The 18,672-nt window shown below is 40.9% G+C and overlaps 2 protein-coding genes and 3 non-coding genes across 5 annotated transcripts in view; 3 read left to right on the top strand and 2 right to left on the bottom strand.

Annotated features, from left to right (window-relative positions):
• LOC133460955 (zinc finger protein 665-like) overlaps positions 1-18,672 on the top strand; it is a 210,970-nt gene that overhangs the window by 131,810 nt on the left and 60,488 nt on the right. The gene's annotated exons all lie outside the window — the stretch shown is intronic.
• On the top strand, positions 493-564 carry trnaw-cca (transfer RNA tryptophan (anticodon CCA)). The gene has a single exon. It is a non-coding gene; the product is annotated as a tRNA-Trp (tRNA).
• Positions 894-975, top strand: trnas-cga (transfer RNA serine (anticodon CGA)). The gene has a single exon. It is a non-coding gene; the product is annotated as a tRNA-Ser (tRNA).
• trnai-aau (transfer RNA isoleucine (anticodon AAU)) lies at positions 1,779-1,852 on the bottom strand. Its single transcript has one exon. It is a non-coding gene; the product is annotated as a tRNA-Ile (tRNA).
• Positions 7,557-9,026, bottom strand: LOC133460778 (E3 SUMO-protein ligase ZBED1-like). The gene is made up of 3 exons (XM_061741550.1): positions 8,677-9,026; positions 8,291-8,447; positions 7,557-7,947 (listed from the first exon to the last, which is right to left on the bottom strand). Exons 1-3 carry the CDS (start codon positions 9,004-9,006, stop codon positions 7,583-7,585), a joined length of 852 nt encoding a protein of 283 aa, XP_061597534.1. The 5' UTR covers positions 9,007-9,026; the 3' UTR covers positions 7,557-7,582.

Below are 18,672 nucleotides of genomic sequence, written 5' to 3'. Positions count from 1 at the left end.
GAGGTCACGGCCAAACCGTAAAAAGGAGACCAATAATTTTTGGTCAGAATGTAGACATAGGTGTTGGGATTCAAAAACTTGACTTTGACAGGCCGGGTATGTACAACATTTAAACGGGGGGGCTAAAGGGGCGCAAATTCCTGCCTCGGTCTCCATTGACTGTAATGTAATCAAAAGTTTTCTTCAAAAAAAAACTCACTTTGTTTTCGCACTGCCGTTACTCAGACATTTTAAGGAATATCTGAATAAAATTAAGATTGTCCGAATCTGCCGAGTTCTGTGTCTCTCACGATGTCTTTGTTTTTCTGCTAGGAGCTACGGTTTTCTCACAAATCTGAGTTATTTGAGAACTAGTCACAAAATCTGGGTTTTTCTCACAGCCAAACCGGAAGGTTCTAAGTCGAGGTTCTTGTTGCCGGGGTAACCAGAATTCAGCTGCTGACTCATTCAGCCAAAGATGCTCTATACAGTTATACAGACCATTTCAGAAAAGGCTCTGTGGTGCAATGGTAGCGCGTCTGACTCCAGGTCAGAAGGTTATGTGTTCAACTCACATCAGGGTCATAATGAACTTTCAGTTTTTTTATTTATCCATCCTCACGAGTTCACCAACCAGACAAACTTTAGCTGCAACAGAAAACGTTGATATGTACCTGGAATTGTTCAAGTCTGCATAATCACCTGACTTGATGAAAAGAGGAACAAAAGATAATCTTTAAAAGAACCAAGGCAAGTTTATTTGTATACCACATTTCATGTACAATTTAAATTGATTTAATAGCAACATTTAAAAAATGAAGATAAAAATATGTGTCAAAGTGATAAAGTAAAATCATCCAGTTTTAAAAATTCTCTAAAGTGTCTGATTCTGCAGATTCACACATATAGGAGTGGTTGTTGTGGCCGAGTGGTTAAGGCGATGGACTCGAAATCCATTGGGGATTCCCCGCGCAGGTTCAAATCCTGCCAACAACGATTAATATTTGAATGGGGAAAAAAAGGTTTGTTAAATCTTGGATGTCTTAACCTCAGACAAAATTGTGATTTAAAACTCATGGGGCCTCATGTACAAAGAGTGTACGTGCGCCACTTTCTACGCTTACGGTTGGATGTTCAAAAAGTGATTGAATGTGAAAAGTTGTGGTCCTTCACGCACACATTAATTCTGGCTTACGCACATTTCTGAGGTTTTGTCTTATGGCGACACTCACTGGGGATGCAGTGAAGTCCAACATATAAGGAAAAGTGACTTCAACAACAAGTTCACTACCACACATGAAGGGCACGACAGTCCCCACATCACCAAATAAGTTACACAGGAGTCGAAATGCAACAGCTGAGATACTCAGGTTATTGTCTGAATATTTAGTTTCTTCTTTTCTTCATATTTTTATAAATATAAGGCATGCGAACGCCTTTACCACTCGGCCACAACAACCTGTCAGAGAACCTGGAGAACCAGAGCATCTAGAGCCTTTTTTATTGTTGGATGATAATTCTTTATCACTGACACATATTTCTATCCTCATTTTTCAAATGTTTTAATGTAAAGCACTTTGAATTGTACATGGAATGTCTATTACAAATAAACTTCCCCTCGCTTTATAAACGTATTACATTCCTTATGTTTAAAAGTCATCTTTATTTCCTCATTTCTTCAAGGCAGATGATCCTGCAGACGTGAATAATTCTTGGTCCACGTAAAGTTAACAATGAAACATACGATCTTTAAAAACTGAAACTTTGTAAGATCCCCAGAGTTTAACTGGTAACCAGTTTGGCCAGTATGGGGATCGAACCCATGACCTTGGCGTTATTAGCACCACGCTCTGACCTTCTGAGCTAACCGGCCTTCATGGGACATGGTTCTTTTTCGTATATATCTAGGTATGTGTACGTAGAGATCCAGACCTTGATTACAAAACCTTGAGTTACATGTGTAGCGCCTGTTAGATAACGCCAGCAGAGCAACTGTGTCACTAACATGATAGTGCTGGTTAGCACCAGAGAAGAAGCCCTTGTTCTTTGTTGGTTTTTAGAGTTGAGGGAAAAAAGCAGAGAAATGTACTGAATGCCTCAGAGCAACCGTATGGTTTTACCCTGTCTTCGGCTGAAATAAAGTCCATGTCTTATGCACCAAGTCGTCCCAGTGAGTGCTGTAACAATTTGGAGATGATTAATGGACATTGTTTCACGGTGAAATACTTTTCCAACTCGGGAGAAAAACGCTGTAACGCCGGACACGTGTGAGAGCAAGCTAACTGAGGAAGCGCTAGCTTAAGGTAGCAGATACATGCCTCATTTTGTTGTTTTTTTCCCAGTGTTTTTTAAAAAAAACGCTACAAACAAGATGTCGGAGTGCAAAGAAGAGCTCCTAATGGAGATATAAACTAAATTATTTGCACTAACGGTAAAAAAAAACTGCACAGAGCAGTGGCAGCTGGTGATAAAATCATTTTGGGGGGGCGGACTGGCGAGTGGGGATTAGGGTTAGGATCAGTGTTGTGCTAGTTACTGAAAATAGTAACTAGTTACCGTTATTAGTTACTGTGAGATTAATCAATCTTTAAACTTGTTTTGTCCTTACGAAACTGTCACATGCTCTGTTAACAGAAGTCACAGCAGCCACTTCCTGATCTACTCAGGGTTTTGGACTGCCTGGTGACATCTGTCTACTGTAGTGTGATTGACTCAATCACACGTTATCACTTCAACCCATTGTCTACTGTTCACTGTTCACTGCCATATATGGTCATTTCCTGTCAAGTTTCTTAATAAAAGCATCATGCAGAGGGGAAGCATTTAGGAAGCATTTTGCTGTCAGGGGCTCTGCCCCTGTTGCGTTGCTCTCCCCCTTCTGCAGAAGTGTGTTAAAAGACCATTCAAGCCAGTCTCTGTGTCTTTCCTCGTTACAAACGTATGTAATGTTGATTTAGACCTAACAGTTACTTCATTAAAAAGTAACTCAGTTAGTAACTCAGTTACTTAGACCAAAAAGTAATGTGTTACTATGAAAAGTAACTTTTTAGTTACTTTAAATAAAAACATTATTTTAAATGTTCCCATTCCATGCCCCTCTAGCCTTCATTTCAGCAGGTACTGTATGGATTTACATTGTGCATCGTGTGCATTCTAAACAGTCTCCCCGCTTCTTCACTTCCTGTGTCAATAACGTTGGTTTCTTAGCAACAAGATGAGAATGGCCAATGAGCTTCAGCAGCAGCTCAAGAACCTTTGATGAATCGTTCATTACAGTCTCAGATATAATCCATGGTAGCATGTCGGTTTATAAGAATCTTTTTGCCCAGAATGAAAAAAGAGCGACAACAACGACCCATAACTATTTTCTTCTCTGGAAAAAACTAGTGTCCGACCGATCAGCTTTTTTTTCGATTATTTTGATCACCGATTAGGGGGAAATCAAAAAGACCGATAGCCGATATCAGCTGATACGATTATTACCCTTTTTTACCTTTTTGGGAGAAAACAAATTTCAATACAAGAATTCATTTAAATGAATGGTGAGCAATTTATTGCTTTAACTAGAACATTCTTAATACAAAAAGAAAATGCAGTATTTCAGTAAATGATCACATTAGATGCAATCCCTCCACCCCCCCCCCCCCCATCCCTCTTCTTTACACCAGCATTCCTCAATAATGATAAATAAAAACAAAGCTGCATGGGAGAACTTAAATAAGAGGAATCTTCATACTGTAACTCAAACTGTGTAAAGTGTAAACAATAAGTCAAAGAACACCACAAGTCAAACCCTCAGGTTCATAATATTATTGTTTATTTATTTATTGTGGAGTAAATGTCCAAAAATGCATGTTCTGGTCCTGGTTTTACCTGGTTTTACCTGGTTTTACCTGGTTTTACCTGGTTTTACCAGGATGAGCTGCTCTGAGCAGGAGGGGCCCCTTAGAGCACCTTTATATTAAATTGTAGGTGCAGGGACTGCAATGTTTCATCCTCTCCTCCTTTACTTTGCATCACTTTCATTTATTGTTAGAAATATGATGCCATGTCGTCTTGTTTGACTTTGTTTTGATGATAGTGATTAATTTCATGTGGCCACATTTAAGCAACACTTGGTGACGTTTCTCAGCTCTGGAAGAGAAAAGCCTGAATTATGGTTCCTCGTTAAATCGACGCAGAACCTACGCCGTACCATACGGCGTAGCCTACGGCGTAGGGTACGCGGCGACGCGCGCTTACGCCGTAGCTCTGCGTTGGTGTAACGCGGAACCATAAATCAGCCTAAATGCTGGGCTGCGCGTGTCGCGCTGAGCGGCTCCTCAGCTCTCCGGAGCCGTGTGAGGAGAAAACATCCCCTCCCGTCTTTACTAAACCGGTTTGCTTTGAAAAGAGTCACGTAACAACCGCGCGGATGAGCTCATGGCGCAAACAGGCCGAATTTGGAAAAGTTAAAGTGAGCGGCGGTGCCGGACAGCAGCGCCGACACCTGCAGCTTGTCGGGGGCCAATGATAATGCACACACGACAGCACGTGACTGACGTGTGTAACAGGGAGGGTGCGCTTATTTTATGTCTCAGAGAAGGAGAGACGAGACGAGAGAGCGAGAAAAGCCTGTAATTTAATGGAAAAAAAATGTATAATAAAAAAAAAAAATTCAGGCGTGGTGGCTATGATTTAGCAGTGGCGGGCCGCCACTGCTAAATCATCAAAAATGTAAATATGCACTTTATGCAGCCGATTTTCTTAAAAAAAAAAAAAGAAATCAAAATTATTTTTTTTCGATTTTTTTTGGGGGGCCGATATCGATTATTAATAAAATTATGAATATCGATATATGAATAACAGCGGCTCAGAGGAGCAGTGGAATACGTGTGAGGCGGTGCTGATCTCTGCAATTTGAAGCCCTCTATAATTGTAAAAAGAATTTCACTTATCACGGGTTCTTTTTGTAACGTAAACCCTGTGAAAAACCAGGGATTACTGTAATGACAATAACTCCACGTTGAGAAACTCGCCTTTTCTTGGCTCGCCATGACCGTCATGTTTTTGAACGCATGGCAGCTACGTTTCCTCTGGTCTTCGCATGTGGGGAAAAAAATCTTCACTGTAGCCAGAGATAACGGAGTAACGCACCGTTTGGTAACGGTAAATGCATTACTGAATTTAAAAAGTAATTGTTTAGTTTAGTGTTAGAGTATTAGTTATCGCAAAACTAACGGCGTTACTTAGTCCACACTGGTTTAGGGATTAGGGTTCTTTTCCTCTGCCGAACGCCTCGTGAAATTATTATTTGTAATGAAACAACCAAATTTAGTTTTTCTGCTGCCATTTTCTCCTGTCACGTCGTCAATCAGATTGGATGAAGAATGAAAGAAAACATGCTTGATTGGCCACGGGCGCAGAACAGTCTCTTGGCCCGCCGATTTCAGTGCATGGCAGTGTCCGTAGTGTAGTGGTTATCAAGTTCTCTTAACACGCGAAAACTGGGTAGAAACATGTATGACTTTGCAATAGCATTATTTGGACTTGGAAAACCACTCCAGTCGCTCAGGACAGGAAGGCTGAGCACCTCTTTCTCATATTGGGTCTCATGCAGAAATGAAATTTGTTGCAGTTCCACAACTGACCAAAAGTCAGTCATTCTCCATTCACCTACACTTTAAAATGTGCAACTTTAGAACAAAAAAACATTAACTAGCTGACTTTAGAAAAGATTTAGAAAAGTTTTTTCTTGATTGTTTTCACACCCATGACATCTCTGTGGTGGATGTTTTTTTATTGTACCACAACAGGACAATTTATATAAAGCCATACATTTATTTCTAATATGATTCATATGAAGATAACTTCAAAGTCAATGTGCAAAGACTTGAAGAAAAGGAAGAGATAAAATATTTCTCTCAGAATGAGTCTTTCAGAGCAGCCAGGAGAAAACCTGCAGTATCCATCTTGCTGTCAAGACTTGTAACAGAATGTTTTACAGGATTTTTTTTTGTTATGCCCGCCAACTTTGCAGGTCAAAGCATGTCAGTTTCTGTAGTGTAGCGGTTATAACGTTAGCCTAACATGTGAAACGTCCCCTGTTTGAAACTTGGTGGAAACATGAGACTTTACAGTGTTATTATTTGGACTTGGAAAACCACTCCAGTCCTCTTCTTGGGGCTCAGGACAGGAAGGCCGACCATCTCTTTCTTGCATTGGCTCTCATGCAGAAATTAATTTTGTTGAAAAAGAAAGTAATTCACCTAAGTAGTAATTTACCTACACTTTAAAATGTCCAACTTTACAGGAAAAAGAACATTAACTGCCTGCTATAAAAAGAGGGAAAAATTGTTTTTTCTCAAGGTTTTTTTCCACACCTATGACATCTCTGTGCTGGATGATATTTTATTCTACCACTACACAACTTATATAAAGCCATACATTTATTTCTAATATCATTGATGTTGTACCACAGGGGAGGTGCTGGTTCAGTTATCAAAGAATTATTAATGATTGTCGAAGGACAATCGTTAATAATTAATAAAGTAGATTACTCCTATGTGGGATCAATAAAGTTCTTATTTTTGCCGTTTGAGAAAATTAAATATATTATATTTGGTGCCTAACTGTTTCCCACGTAGATTAGTGCGTGTGTGAATGAATAAATGAGACGTAAAAGGTACATTTCTTACTCACATAAAAACAATCCTAACCCTAATAATTTATCAGACTCATGTGTGTGACAGCAGAATTTGGGGTACAACTTTTTTATTTACATTCAAATGTTTATCATTACGAACTGCTGCATGTAAACTAGGGTTGTGAATCTCAGCTTTCAGGAAGATCCGATACGCATCTCGATGCACTGCCAGCGATCCGATACTTTAGAGATAATCTGAATTTTCTGGCGATACGATGCGATACGATTCTCCCTCTTCCCGATGCGATTATATACGATAACCTTTTAGTTCAAATCAATGCGATACGATGCGATATGATGTGATTGATTGCGATACGATGCGATTCAACATGATACGAAAAAGCAAAGGTATTTACATTTTTAAAAAAAAGATTCGATGCAGTATGTTACTCCAAAAAGAATTTGGTTTATTCCTTCAAAAACAGACTACTCTCACTGAGTGTCATATGCAATGTTCATAAAACAAAATACAATGAAATAAAATGTAAACAATATAGCAGTCACAGACTCACTGCTGCCGTAGTGTAAAGAGACTACTCTCCCTGAGTGTCTTGTATGCAATGTTCATAAAACAAAATAATACAATTAAATAAAATGTAAACAATATAGCAGTCACAGACTTACTGCTGCTGTAGTGTAAAGAGACAAAATGTAAACAATATAGCAGTCACAGACTTACTGCTGCCGTAGTGTAAAGAGACTACTCTCCCTGAGTGTCATATGCAATGTTCATAAAACAAAATAATACAATTAAATAAAATGTAAACAATATGGCAGTCACAGACTCACTGCTGCCGTAGTGTAAAGAGACTACTCTCCCTGAGTGTCTTGTATGCAAAGTCCATAAGACAAAAAATAAAAAAATACAATTATCTTTCTGTAAATGCTACTCTCACTATCAACACCTCAATTTGTGATTTATTTCATATGGCTTTTCTTAAGGTTTTTTTTCAGGAAGATTAGTTGGTCCACATGTTCAGGGAGAAGCCGACTGCGCTCTGCTGTTATAATGTCCCCTGCTGTGCTGAACACTCGTTCAGAGGGGACACTTGTTGCAGGGATGGACAAATAGCTCCTGGCCAATTTTGAAAGCAGTGGAAGATCCACTTGGTCTTTCCACCACTGCAACACATCACCATTGACACCTAACCCATCCCTCCCCCTGTATTTTGATATTTCCTCCTTAGCTCTCTCTCTGATGGTCTTCTCTGGTGCTCTAGGAGTGAGGAACGTTCCAAGCAACAGGTCCAAGGCTGACTTCTTCTTTGGAGGCTCTGGCTCACCTAGGGTAGACAAGACAAGATAAAAGAGACATGAGTTACACAACATGTCTACAATAATATATACAGTATAACAAAAGAAAACTAAACAATATACTGGTTAAGTATGATACAATAATCGCAATTAAACAATAGCACAGGCTCACAACTCACTTTTTAATGCTCCAAATATATTTATTCATATGCAGCAGGCTGCTTGAGCCTGTTATTATTATTATTTTTTTACAATATCTCACCCATTTTCAGCATAAGGTCTGCATTACAAGATCATCATCACACCTACTGTATGTTCAAATCAACACAACATTATAAGAAAAAAAACATAACTAGGAGTCCCAAAACAAACCTCTCTCCTCTTCTTCCATCTCCTGCACTTTATTTTCCTCCTCCTCGATCTCCTCCTCGAACTCCTCCTCCGCCTCCGCGTCCTCCTCCCCGTGGCGTCTCCCATCACCTTCTGCGTCTGCTGCCTGGCCATCATCCAGCATACCATCAGCCCTTGCCTGACAATAATCAGCAGAGCAGAGATAAGCTATTATTATTTTAGTACATTTGTGTTGAAAACTAGCACAGGTGCTATATGCCTATATTTTAAGCAATGGATCGGTTATTGGGCAAAGCAGAAATAAATATCATTAGAATACTATAAACTGAAACAGAAACACCTTAAGTGAGACAGAGAAAATAAGAGTGAGACTAACTGCTAAATACTGAGAATAATATATTTCTTACCATATCCTCCACTTCTTCTGCTATCCTCAGGAATATCACGTCCTTTGCAGTGTTGTTCACAAAGTTCAGCTCTTTGAAGCGGGGATCAAGCGCTGAGGCGTTGTCGAGGAAGTCTTGGATGTAGTTGTAACGGGAGTCAAAGTCATTTCTGAACTGGTCTTTCATCTTGCCAATGACTGATAGATCACTGTGCTTTGCTCCAAAGTCTGACCGTAGTTTGGCCAACATTGGGGCAACGATGGAGAGAGTGGGGGTCTTCTCCTCACTGAGGAGCTTAGTTGCCAATTTCAGGGGGGACATCAGTTTGACAATTTCTGGGACAACTTTCATTTCCTCATCTGTGAGGGAAGGCAGTGGTTCTCCCCTTGGCTTGATTTTCCTCAACACCAGTGTCACAGCAGTCTTCTGTTCCCAATAACGCTCCAACATCTCAAGGGAACTATTCCACCTTGTGGAAACATCGTGGATTAGCTTGTGTTTGTCGAGGGCCAAGCTGTGCTGCTGGTCACGGAGAGCATCAGATGCTTTGGAGCTTTTGTGAAAGAATGTTACCACCCTCCTTATTTTCACCAGGATAGGTATAACCTCTTGTACCTTGAATGCTTTTTGCGAGGACAAATTAAGTGTGTGTGCTATGCATCGCACATGGGGCTTCATTTCTGCACCTGACCCAGCCAGTATCATGTTGCTTGCATTGTCTGTGACCAACGCAGGCTTCTTGTCGCCAATCTTCCACTCTCGGGTAACTTCACGTAGCACCTCTGCAAGGTTTGATCCTGTGTGAGCCTCACGGAACACTCTAGTCTGGAGAACGACGTTTCTCATCTCCCACTCCATGTCAATGTGGTGTGCTGTCACAGTTATATAAGAGTCAGTAGCACAAGATGTCCATCCATCCACTGTAAGTGCAACTCTTTGGGCACTCGTCAGGGACACAACAATATCTCTTCTCACTTTGATGTATAGATCGGGGATGTGTGTGTCAGTGAACACAGACCTGTCAGGTATTTGGTACCTCGGTTCCAATACATGCATGAGCTGTCTGAAGCCCTCGTTTTCCACCACACTATAAGGCTGGATGTCTTTGCCTATGAAATATGCGACGGCCTTAGTTATAGCCATAGCGCGGGCAGAGCTTGGTGCAAGAGGACTCGCATAATACGACGTGACACTTTTCTGATCCTGACCTGTTTTGCTTGTACTCGAAGAGTCAGGGGAAGCGGCGGCAGACTTATTGGTGATGTGATGCATTCTTTGTAAGTGGGTCTGCATGTTTGTTGTGCTGCTCGTGTACGGCTTCACAACGCGGCATTCTTTGCAAACGACGTTCGTCTTGTCCAGCTTCCCGTCTTTCTTGTAAAATCCGTAGTGTTTCCAAACATATGATTTAAAGTGTGCAGGTGCGCTAAATATCGTCTCTTCGCTGCTTTTTTCGCGGACTTCCATGCTTGTTTTGGGTTGTTTTGAGTTGTTTTGTATGCGCCTCACGGCTTCCGTCCGTGTTCAAAAAAAAAAAGCGAAATAATAATGGTGCATTCAATGAGCCTGGGAAACACGAAACAGGCTGAAAGTTAACATGTAAAAAAACAACGCTTGTACCGGATTTAGCGCAATTTACTATCGGATATGACCGATGCAAGCAATCCACCGAGATGCATCTAGATTTCACCCGTCAAATGCACCGACACGCAGCGAATGAGCCGATGCACTCGCATCTTGCACGTAGCCGTCGATGCATCGATGAATATCGGATATCTCCAGCACCCTTAATGTAAACGTACTGACTGAGAGCTACGCGCCGACTAGTGGGGTGAAGGCTGTATTGCTACTGTAGCCTGGCGTGAGCCTGTGAGTCGGAGCTCAGGGCAAAGGAAAAGATACGAACAAATCGTTTTACACACAGATCGTTTTACAGATTTGCCGCGGCAGAAGTGTGTCAAAAAATCCACGTGTACAAAGACAATCGAGAGCTCCCGGCTGATTTTTTACGCACACACTAATCTGAATACAAACACACAAATCTTTTTTACGCACACACAGATTGAGATACACACACACAAATAATATTGGAACAATAATACCCCCATAGAAAGCATGGAGGAAGTGACATCCTAACCGAGGGCCCGCCTTGAACTGACAGTTTGCATTTTCAAATTGAATATTGTCCCTAAAAGTGCGTTGTAATATGTAAATGTAAATGCATTTGCCTGGGGGCACTGTTTCTCTTATTGCATTTGAATATTGTCCTCTGTAAATCAGGTTAAATCTTTCAAAATGAAATGTGAAACAGCTTTTCCATTTTCATTTTAATATTGTCATAGAATGCCCTTACAAGTATGTGAAAATGAAAATGAAAATTGAATTATTGCATTTTAATTTAATTTTTGTCCCAAATAACTCATGCATATGTGGAAAATTATAATGCTATTGTGGAATTACATTTGCATTTGAATAAAGTCCCCTATGGGCTTCCATAGTGATCACCAGTCCGGCTCACAACGTAAAACTAACTTTTAAAATGTGTTACTAAGTTTCTCTGCCCAGACACAGAACAGCCTCTTACGTGAATCTTTGTAAATTAAGAGAAAGTGGTTTGATCCGGCCGGTCAGTGTTTCTTGATGAAACATAGAGTAGTTACGCTCAGCAGAGGATCTTGATAAAGAGCTGCTCTCTCTCTCTCTCTGTCCTGGTCCAGATGAGGACCAGTGTGGATGAGGGGAATACATGGGCACAGCAGCTGGGCCTCCTTCAGCTCCAGGTCGGTCCAAAGGCGTTCACGTCGAGACATGCAGGGTCCCTGGTTCGGCTCCTCTTTGGGCTCAGAAAACTCACGGGCCACTCGCTGCAGCACTGCAAAGAAGAGAGCGAGGAGAAGAGAGCTTTTCCTTTTATAGCTGGCCCAGGAAGTCAAGGCCCCCCCTGTGGCTTGGGGTCTGTGTCCAATCAGGGGCTGTTCCTTATCCCTGCGGGGCCTTAGATGCAAATCCTGGTTGAGCTTTGCGTCCATGGTGTTTCCTTTGTTCCAAACCATGCGGTCAGGTATCATAAACTCGAGGCTGGTCTCAGCCTGAGGCCCCACAACTGGGCCTCAAAGCTGACCCAAGGCCTCAACTGTTCATATAATCACACAATCCATAGTTCATATCGGACTGTGGCCCAACAAATATTTTTCATATCTTTTCTCATCATTTGTATTGTGCTGGCCGATCGGGACGGCTGACTTCCTCATTCTGCGCTGGGTGAGGGGGTGGTGGGGTGGACTGGACTTGTGGGTGTATATGTACGTGGAAATGTGTGTATCTGTCTATTATATATGTACATATTTATGCTTTAATGCATCTAGAAATATTTGTGTGAGAATGCCCGTAATGAATAAGATTGTACACAGTAAATAATGTATGCTTTTATGTATAGATGAATACAGGGACTCATGGTAAATAGTGTTTATATAGAGGGACATGTAACTGCAAATGGCAATGATCACCCAGGTATCTGCAAATGTATAGTCATGCATACCACAATATGTTTACACTGTGTAAAATTGTTAATATTAATTTGTGTAACTTCTCAATACATCAAGATTTTTGACATCTAATAACAAGGGTCTATGTGAAACATGGTATTGAGTTCAAGGGGTAGGAGAAGTTTTTTTTTACTTCTTACTTCTTTTTCAACATGTCAAAACTGCTGCTGTTTCAAAAAAAAATCTCTTGCATTCATTGTTCAAGTATGTTCGAGCATGTCTCTTACTTACACTACCATCATGTTCAAAATAAAGACATTTGAATTGAATTCTTGTACTTCATTTTCTAAATCTGGTTATAACTGAACAGCTCCTACAGCTGTAAGAATCTGCTGCTTTTTTTAAAAACTATTCAAAATCTTTCCCACAATCGAACCACCAGAATTATTTCTTTCAAACTAAATTAACTAAACTAAATTGGTGCCTTTTAACTAAAGCCTCAAAATAAATGATATTGGCACTGATCACAAATGTACACTTTTTATCCAGTGTGAATACGTTGATGTCTCTTTAGCGAACCTTGTTGGGCAAAAGCCGCTCCACACTGATCACATCTGTAAGGCCCGTCTCCAGTGTGAATACGTTGGTGATTTTTTAGATGATATTGTCGGGTAAAAGCCGCACCACATTGATCACACCTGTAAGGCTTTTCTCCAGTGTGAATACGTTGGTGATTTTTTAGATGATATTGTCGGGTAAAAGCCGCACCACATTGATCACACCTGTAAGGCTTTTCTCCAGTGTGAATATGTTGGTGATTCTTTAGATGATATTGTCGGGTAAAAGCCGCACCACACTGATCACACCTGTAAGGCTTGTTTCCAGTGTGAATACATTGGTGAGTCGTTAGAGTACCTTGCTCGGCAAAAGCCGCTCCACACTGATCACACCTGTAAGGCTTGTTTCCAGTGTGAATACGTTGATGTCTCGTTAGAGTACCTTGCTGGGCAAAAGCCGCTCCACACTGATCACACCTGTAGGGCTTGTCTCCAGTGTGAATACGTTGATGTCTCGTTAGAGTACCTTGCTCGGTAAAAGCCTTTCCACAATGATCGCATCTGTAAGGCTTGTCTCCAGTGTGAATCCGTCGGTGTTTCGTTAGATCACCTTGCTGGGCAAAAGCTTTTCCACACTGATTGCATCTGTAAGGCTTGTCTCCAGTGTGAATCCGTCGGTGTTTCATCAGAGCACCTTGCTGGGCAAAAGCCTTTCCACACTGATCGCATCTGTAAGGCTTGTCTCCAGTGTGAATATGTTGGTGTCTCGTCAAATGACCTTGCTGGGCAAAAGCCGCCCCACACTGATCACAGCTGTAAGGCTTGTCTCCAGTGTGAATACGTTGGTGATTCTTCAGATGATATTGTCGGGTAAAAGTAGTGAAGACTTGCTCGCAATCATCACAGCAGTGTCTTTTGGGTCTTCCTTTATGATTCTGTAACAGAGAAGATGACTTACTTTTTGGCTGCATTATCAAAAGCCTTTTCAGTTTCAAGTATGGAGCTAGAACAGTCTCATAATTCACACATGCAAAGGACAAAATTCACACATGTGTAGGATAAGATATACAAGTGTATTTTTGATGCACACACAAATATAACCTGATTTACAAACGTTTTTTTTGTCTGTGAGCTGCGCTGGATTTGCATGTGACTTTTGAGACTCCCCTGACGTGACTCGATTCACAAATGCGTTTTTTTTAACACGGAAGGATCTGCAACCAATCAGATATCTTCCTTTGTTTCAGCCAATCATAAGAGCGCACCCCAAGTGAGGAACGATTTACTCTTAAACCAATCAGATTAAAGGGGCGGATACACCTGCTGTTTGAGCTGCGTTGTGCCGTTGGGCTTAGAAAAGTGATTCAACATTTCGAGTTGATGAAATGAAGATAATCTCCTTGGTCATAGTGTAATTATTTAAACAAGACCAAGAGATTTGGTTACTGTTAAGAGAGAGGTCAGCCGCCCATTTGGAAATCGGAAGAGAGACTATTTTGGACATTAACCTGTAGAGTTTCAATAGTAATTTTGGGGTTTTTAGATTAAGTAACTACTATACTTAGAGGTAGGACTGGGCGATATGGCCTTTTATTAATATCTCAATATCTTTAGGCCATGTCACGATACACAATATATATCTCGATATTTTGTCTTAGCCTTGAATTAACACTTTGATGCATACAATCACACCAGTATGATGATTCTATATGTCTACATTAAAACATTCTTGTTCATACTTCATTAATATATGCTCATTTTAAACTTTCATGCAAAAAGGGGGAAATCACAACTTAGTCAAACGCACGTGACTGACGTATGTAAGTAGGTGCGCTTGTTTTATGTCTCTGAGGAGGAGAGACGAGACGAGAAAGAGTGAGAAAAGCCTGCAATTTAATGCCCTGCTAAAAGCAAATGCGTGACAATGTATACTCGAATATTCACGATAGTCATTTTGTACATTGCAAAGAGTAGAAGCCGCGATACATCGAGTATATTCGATATATTGCCCAGCCCTACTTAGCGGGAAGTTGCAGATCCAGTTGGTTGAGTTTTTTTTTTTTTTTTTATTATGGACTTAAGTTGTTGGTATTCTAAAAATGTGTTAGTGCTAATTCCATATTGAACAGTGAGTGTGTCAAATGGTACAAAATGTCCACTTATGATTATATGTTGTAGATACTTTATTCCTTGGTCTCTCCATTGAGTAAAGTTGACCATCATGTTATCATTTTTCAGAATGTCTTGGTTGTTCCAGATGGTTGTGCGATCACATGGAAAAAGTGAGACTTTGGCTATTTTAAAAGGAAGTCCCACCAGGCTGTCAGAGATTAGCTAATATTAATGCTTTTAAAGCATTTATGATGTTTAATATTTTGACTGATAAATGGTAAATCTGAGATTTCCAAATCATTGCAAAACACTTGTTCTGAATCCAGACATTGACTATCTAGTGAGTGATTTTTGCACCATTTTAAGATATACTGTAACTTATTAACTAAGAAATATTACTGGACGTTGGGTAAGTCTAAGCCTCCACAGTCTTTGGATTTTTGTAATGTCTTTAAGCTAATACGTGGTGTTTTATTTTTCCACAGGAATGTTGACACGTATGGATCCAGTGACTTAAACCAAGAACGAAGGGGGTTTGAACGGTATCATTGTAAAAATATATTTATTTTTGGTAAAACCATCATTTCGATGGTGACAATTCTCGATCAGTCCATCAGTGAAATGGGAAGAGAGTTCCATCGGGTAAGATCATCCTCTATTTTTCTTAAGAGCTGAACATAATTTAGTTTTATTAACTCTAACAGTCATGGGGAGATGTTTATGCCTAGATATCTAATGTTTCCTGATAGCAGCTGCTAAGCGCTCAATAAATAGTGAGGGAGAAAAAGGACAATCCTGCCTGGTACCTCTTTGCAAGTTAAAGCTTGTTGAAATTTGATCATGTTTGTCATTACACATGCCTTGGGAGAGCTATATAATATCTTTATCCAGATGATAAAAGATTTGCCAAATCCAAATTTGTGTAAAGTTGCCAACAGGGGTGATAGTAAAAAAAAATCCTGAGCCTGAACTTTTTTTCCCTGGGAGGTAAGCGAGCCCCTAAGCAAAGATATATGCCCCGATCAACACAATTGTCATTTTTTGTCCTCTTAAAGTGTAAGTCTGGTGTAAATTGACCCATGGTCCTGTTGTTCAAGCTCACCGCATGCAGCCCATAGAAAACAGAATGAGACAATTGAACAACATAGGCCAGGGGTGTGACTCCCTGGGACAACATTTTGATAAATAGTTAATTAAATTGAATATTCTGATGACTTTTGTAGATTTTCCAGACAAACCCAATACAAGCCTATATTACAGTAGCATCTTAATTGTGGAGAGCATCAGAGCTCTTGGGACCCTGGGCCTGGTAGGCCTGTTCAGTAATCCATCCCTGCATGCATATTGCTTGTATAGCACACTGATACTACAGCCATACTAAAAAAGGTCAATGGGTGACAATTATAATACCCAAAAGTAAACTAGAAATTGAATGAATCAATGAATATTAGATTTGTTTACAGTATTGTTTAGGAGCCAAACCATTGACAAAAGGGCATGAGCAAGGAGACATTCAATTTTCTGAAAAATATGCACCATTTATTCTAAATATTTTTGAAACAGCTACAGTGCAACAAACAAGTGAAATTAAGAGAACAATAAGTTGCAAGCATTTATAGTGCAATGAGAACAATGAGAAATAAATAAAATAAAATGAAAAAATAAAAAATAAGCAAATACTGTTTACTACACAACACTCAACATTTGTTCATTCAAAATAAGTTGCTATTAAACTGTAAGTTCAGTATAAATTGACCCATAGCCCCTATTTATTGTCCTCTTAAAGTGTAAGTCTGGTGTAAATTGACCTATGGTTCTGTTGTATAAGCTCACCACATGCAGCCCACACACAAAAAATAATGAGACAATTTGGGACAACATAGGCCAAGTTATGTACAGGCTGCTTAAAGCAGACCCATAACTTTGCCTATGTTGTTCGATTGTCTCATTCTGTTTTCTATGGGCTGCATGTGGTGAGCTTATACAACAAAACCATAGGTCAATTTACACCAGACTTACACTTTAAGTGGACAATAAATAGCAATAATTTAAAGTGCTTCAAGAACTGAAAAACAATGAGAAATAAATAAAAAAAATAAGCAAATACTGTTCACTACAGAAAACATCTCCTCCTCAACAACATCTGGCGCTCTAGAGAGATACGGGAAGCAACAAAAATCAGAATATTTAACTCTAATGTTAAATCCGTCTTGCTCTATGGGGCAGAGACATGGAGAACTACTAAGCTTACAATAAACAAACTGCAAACCTTCACAAACAAATGCCTCAGAAGAATCCTGAAAATCTACTGGCCGGACAAGATCAGTAACAACGACCTCTGGATGAAGACACAACAACTCCCAGCAGCAGACGAAATTGGACGAAGAAGATGGAGATGGATCCGGCACACGCTACGCAAACCAGAGTCTAACACCACCAGACAGGCTCTGACCTGGAACCCTCAGGGGAAGAAAAGTCGAGGCCGGCCTAAAAACACCTGGCGGCGGGATCTCCAGGCAGACACCAAGAGACTGGGATGCACCTGGTCGCAGATAGAAAAGAACGCCAGTGACCGTGTACTCTGGAGGTCCCTTGTCGACGGCCTATACCCCAGCAGGGGTGTAAGGCGTAAGTAAGTAAGTACAGAAAACATTTGCCCCTCCATTTATTTTTTCCTTTTTGAGCAGGGTTTTGGGTTAGAAGAACCTTTCCTTTTTAACATGTTTGGTGCAGATGATGCTTTGGGTTGGAAGAGTGGGAAAAAACGTATTGGTGCTGAGGAGGTGGTGGCTGTTGCTGAGGAGGTGGTGGCTGTTGCTGAGGACGTGGTGGCTGTTGCTGAGGACGTGGTGGCTGTTGCTGAGGACGTGGTGGCTGTTGCTGAGGACGTGGTGGCTGTTGCTGAGGACGTGGTGGCTGTTGCTGAGGACGTGGTGGCTGTTGCTGAGGTTAGGGAAGCTGGTGCAAAAAGATGTTGGTTGTGTAGTGAAGAGGGGGCTGTGGCAAATGGAGGACATCTGGCTCGTCCAGAGATGATGGCTGGAGAAGATGAGGGTGTGTCCGGTATCTTGGTGGCTTGTGAAGACGAGTTAGAGACTGGGAGAGAGGAGAGTTTGGGTGGCCATTTCTTTTTCAGGGCCTGGTGACCAGAGGAGGTGGCGACTTGTTTTGATGACGTAGAGGCTGGCACAAAGGAGGATTTTGCTGGCCTTTTGATTTTTCGGGCCTGTTGAACCTGTTTGTTTGCCTCTTTTGAGGCCTGCATCCTTGCTGCCTCACTCAGCCTTTTCTGTCTTAGTGCCTGTTCAGTCTGTTTCTTTTTCTGTAAATGTAATTGGTAGTTTTGAAATGATGAAAGGCAGGCTCGCCTCAGAGGCTGGTCAATGGCCATAGTTGAGGCTGTCTGGTCGCTGACTTTAAGTGTGGACTTGATTACTGCAAGGCTCTCATAAGTTTCCACATTCATGGAGCACCTGTCACCTTCAAGGATATCATTCATCAAATTAAATGAACCTTCTACCAAGGGGCCTGTGAAAATGGACAGAAGAGCTTTAACTAGCTTGCATAAGGTTGGATACCTCACATCTCTCTGCTGTTTTCAAGGAGGCAACATGGCTCCACCAGTCTACGTCCACTCGACAATCGCCTTCATTGTAGCTCTGTCCATGAAGGAGCATGTCGCCATCCAGCTGGTAGGCCCGGCATTCCTCTACCAGCTGACCAATTTCTTCCAGAGGGACAACATTTGGCAAGGCTTCTCCTAAAGCAGTAAAAGCTCCAATGACACCATCAGCTTGCATTAAAGCTGGAGTCAGAGCAGAGAGTGATGAGAGTATGGTGTTGTCCAGGGGAAGGTTTTTTAG

Source organism: Cololabis saira, chromosome 15, assembly GCF_033807715.1.
Source record: "Cololabis saira isolate AMF1-May2022 chromosome 15, fColSai1.1, whole genome shotgun sequence".
NCBI lineage: Eukaryota > Metazoa > Chordata > Actinopteri > Beloniformes > Belonidae > Cololabis > Cololabis saira.
The sequence above is the reverse complement of the archived record's forward strand: the minus strand, read 5'-3'. Positions and strand labels throughout refer to the sequence as shown.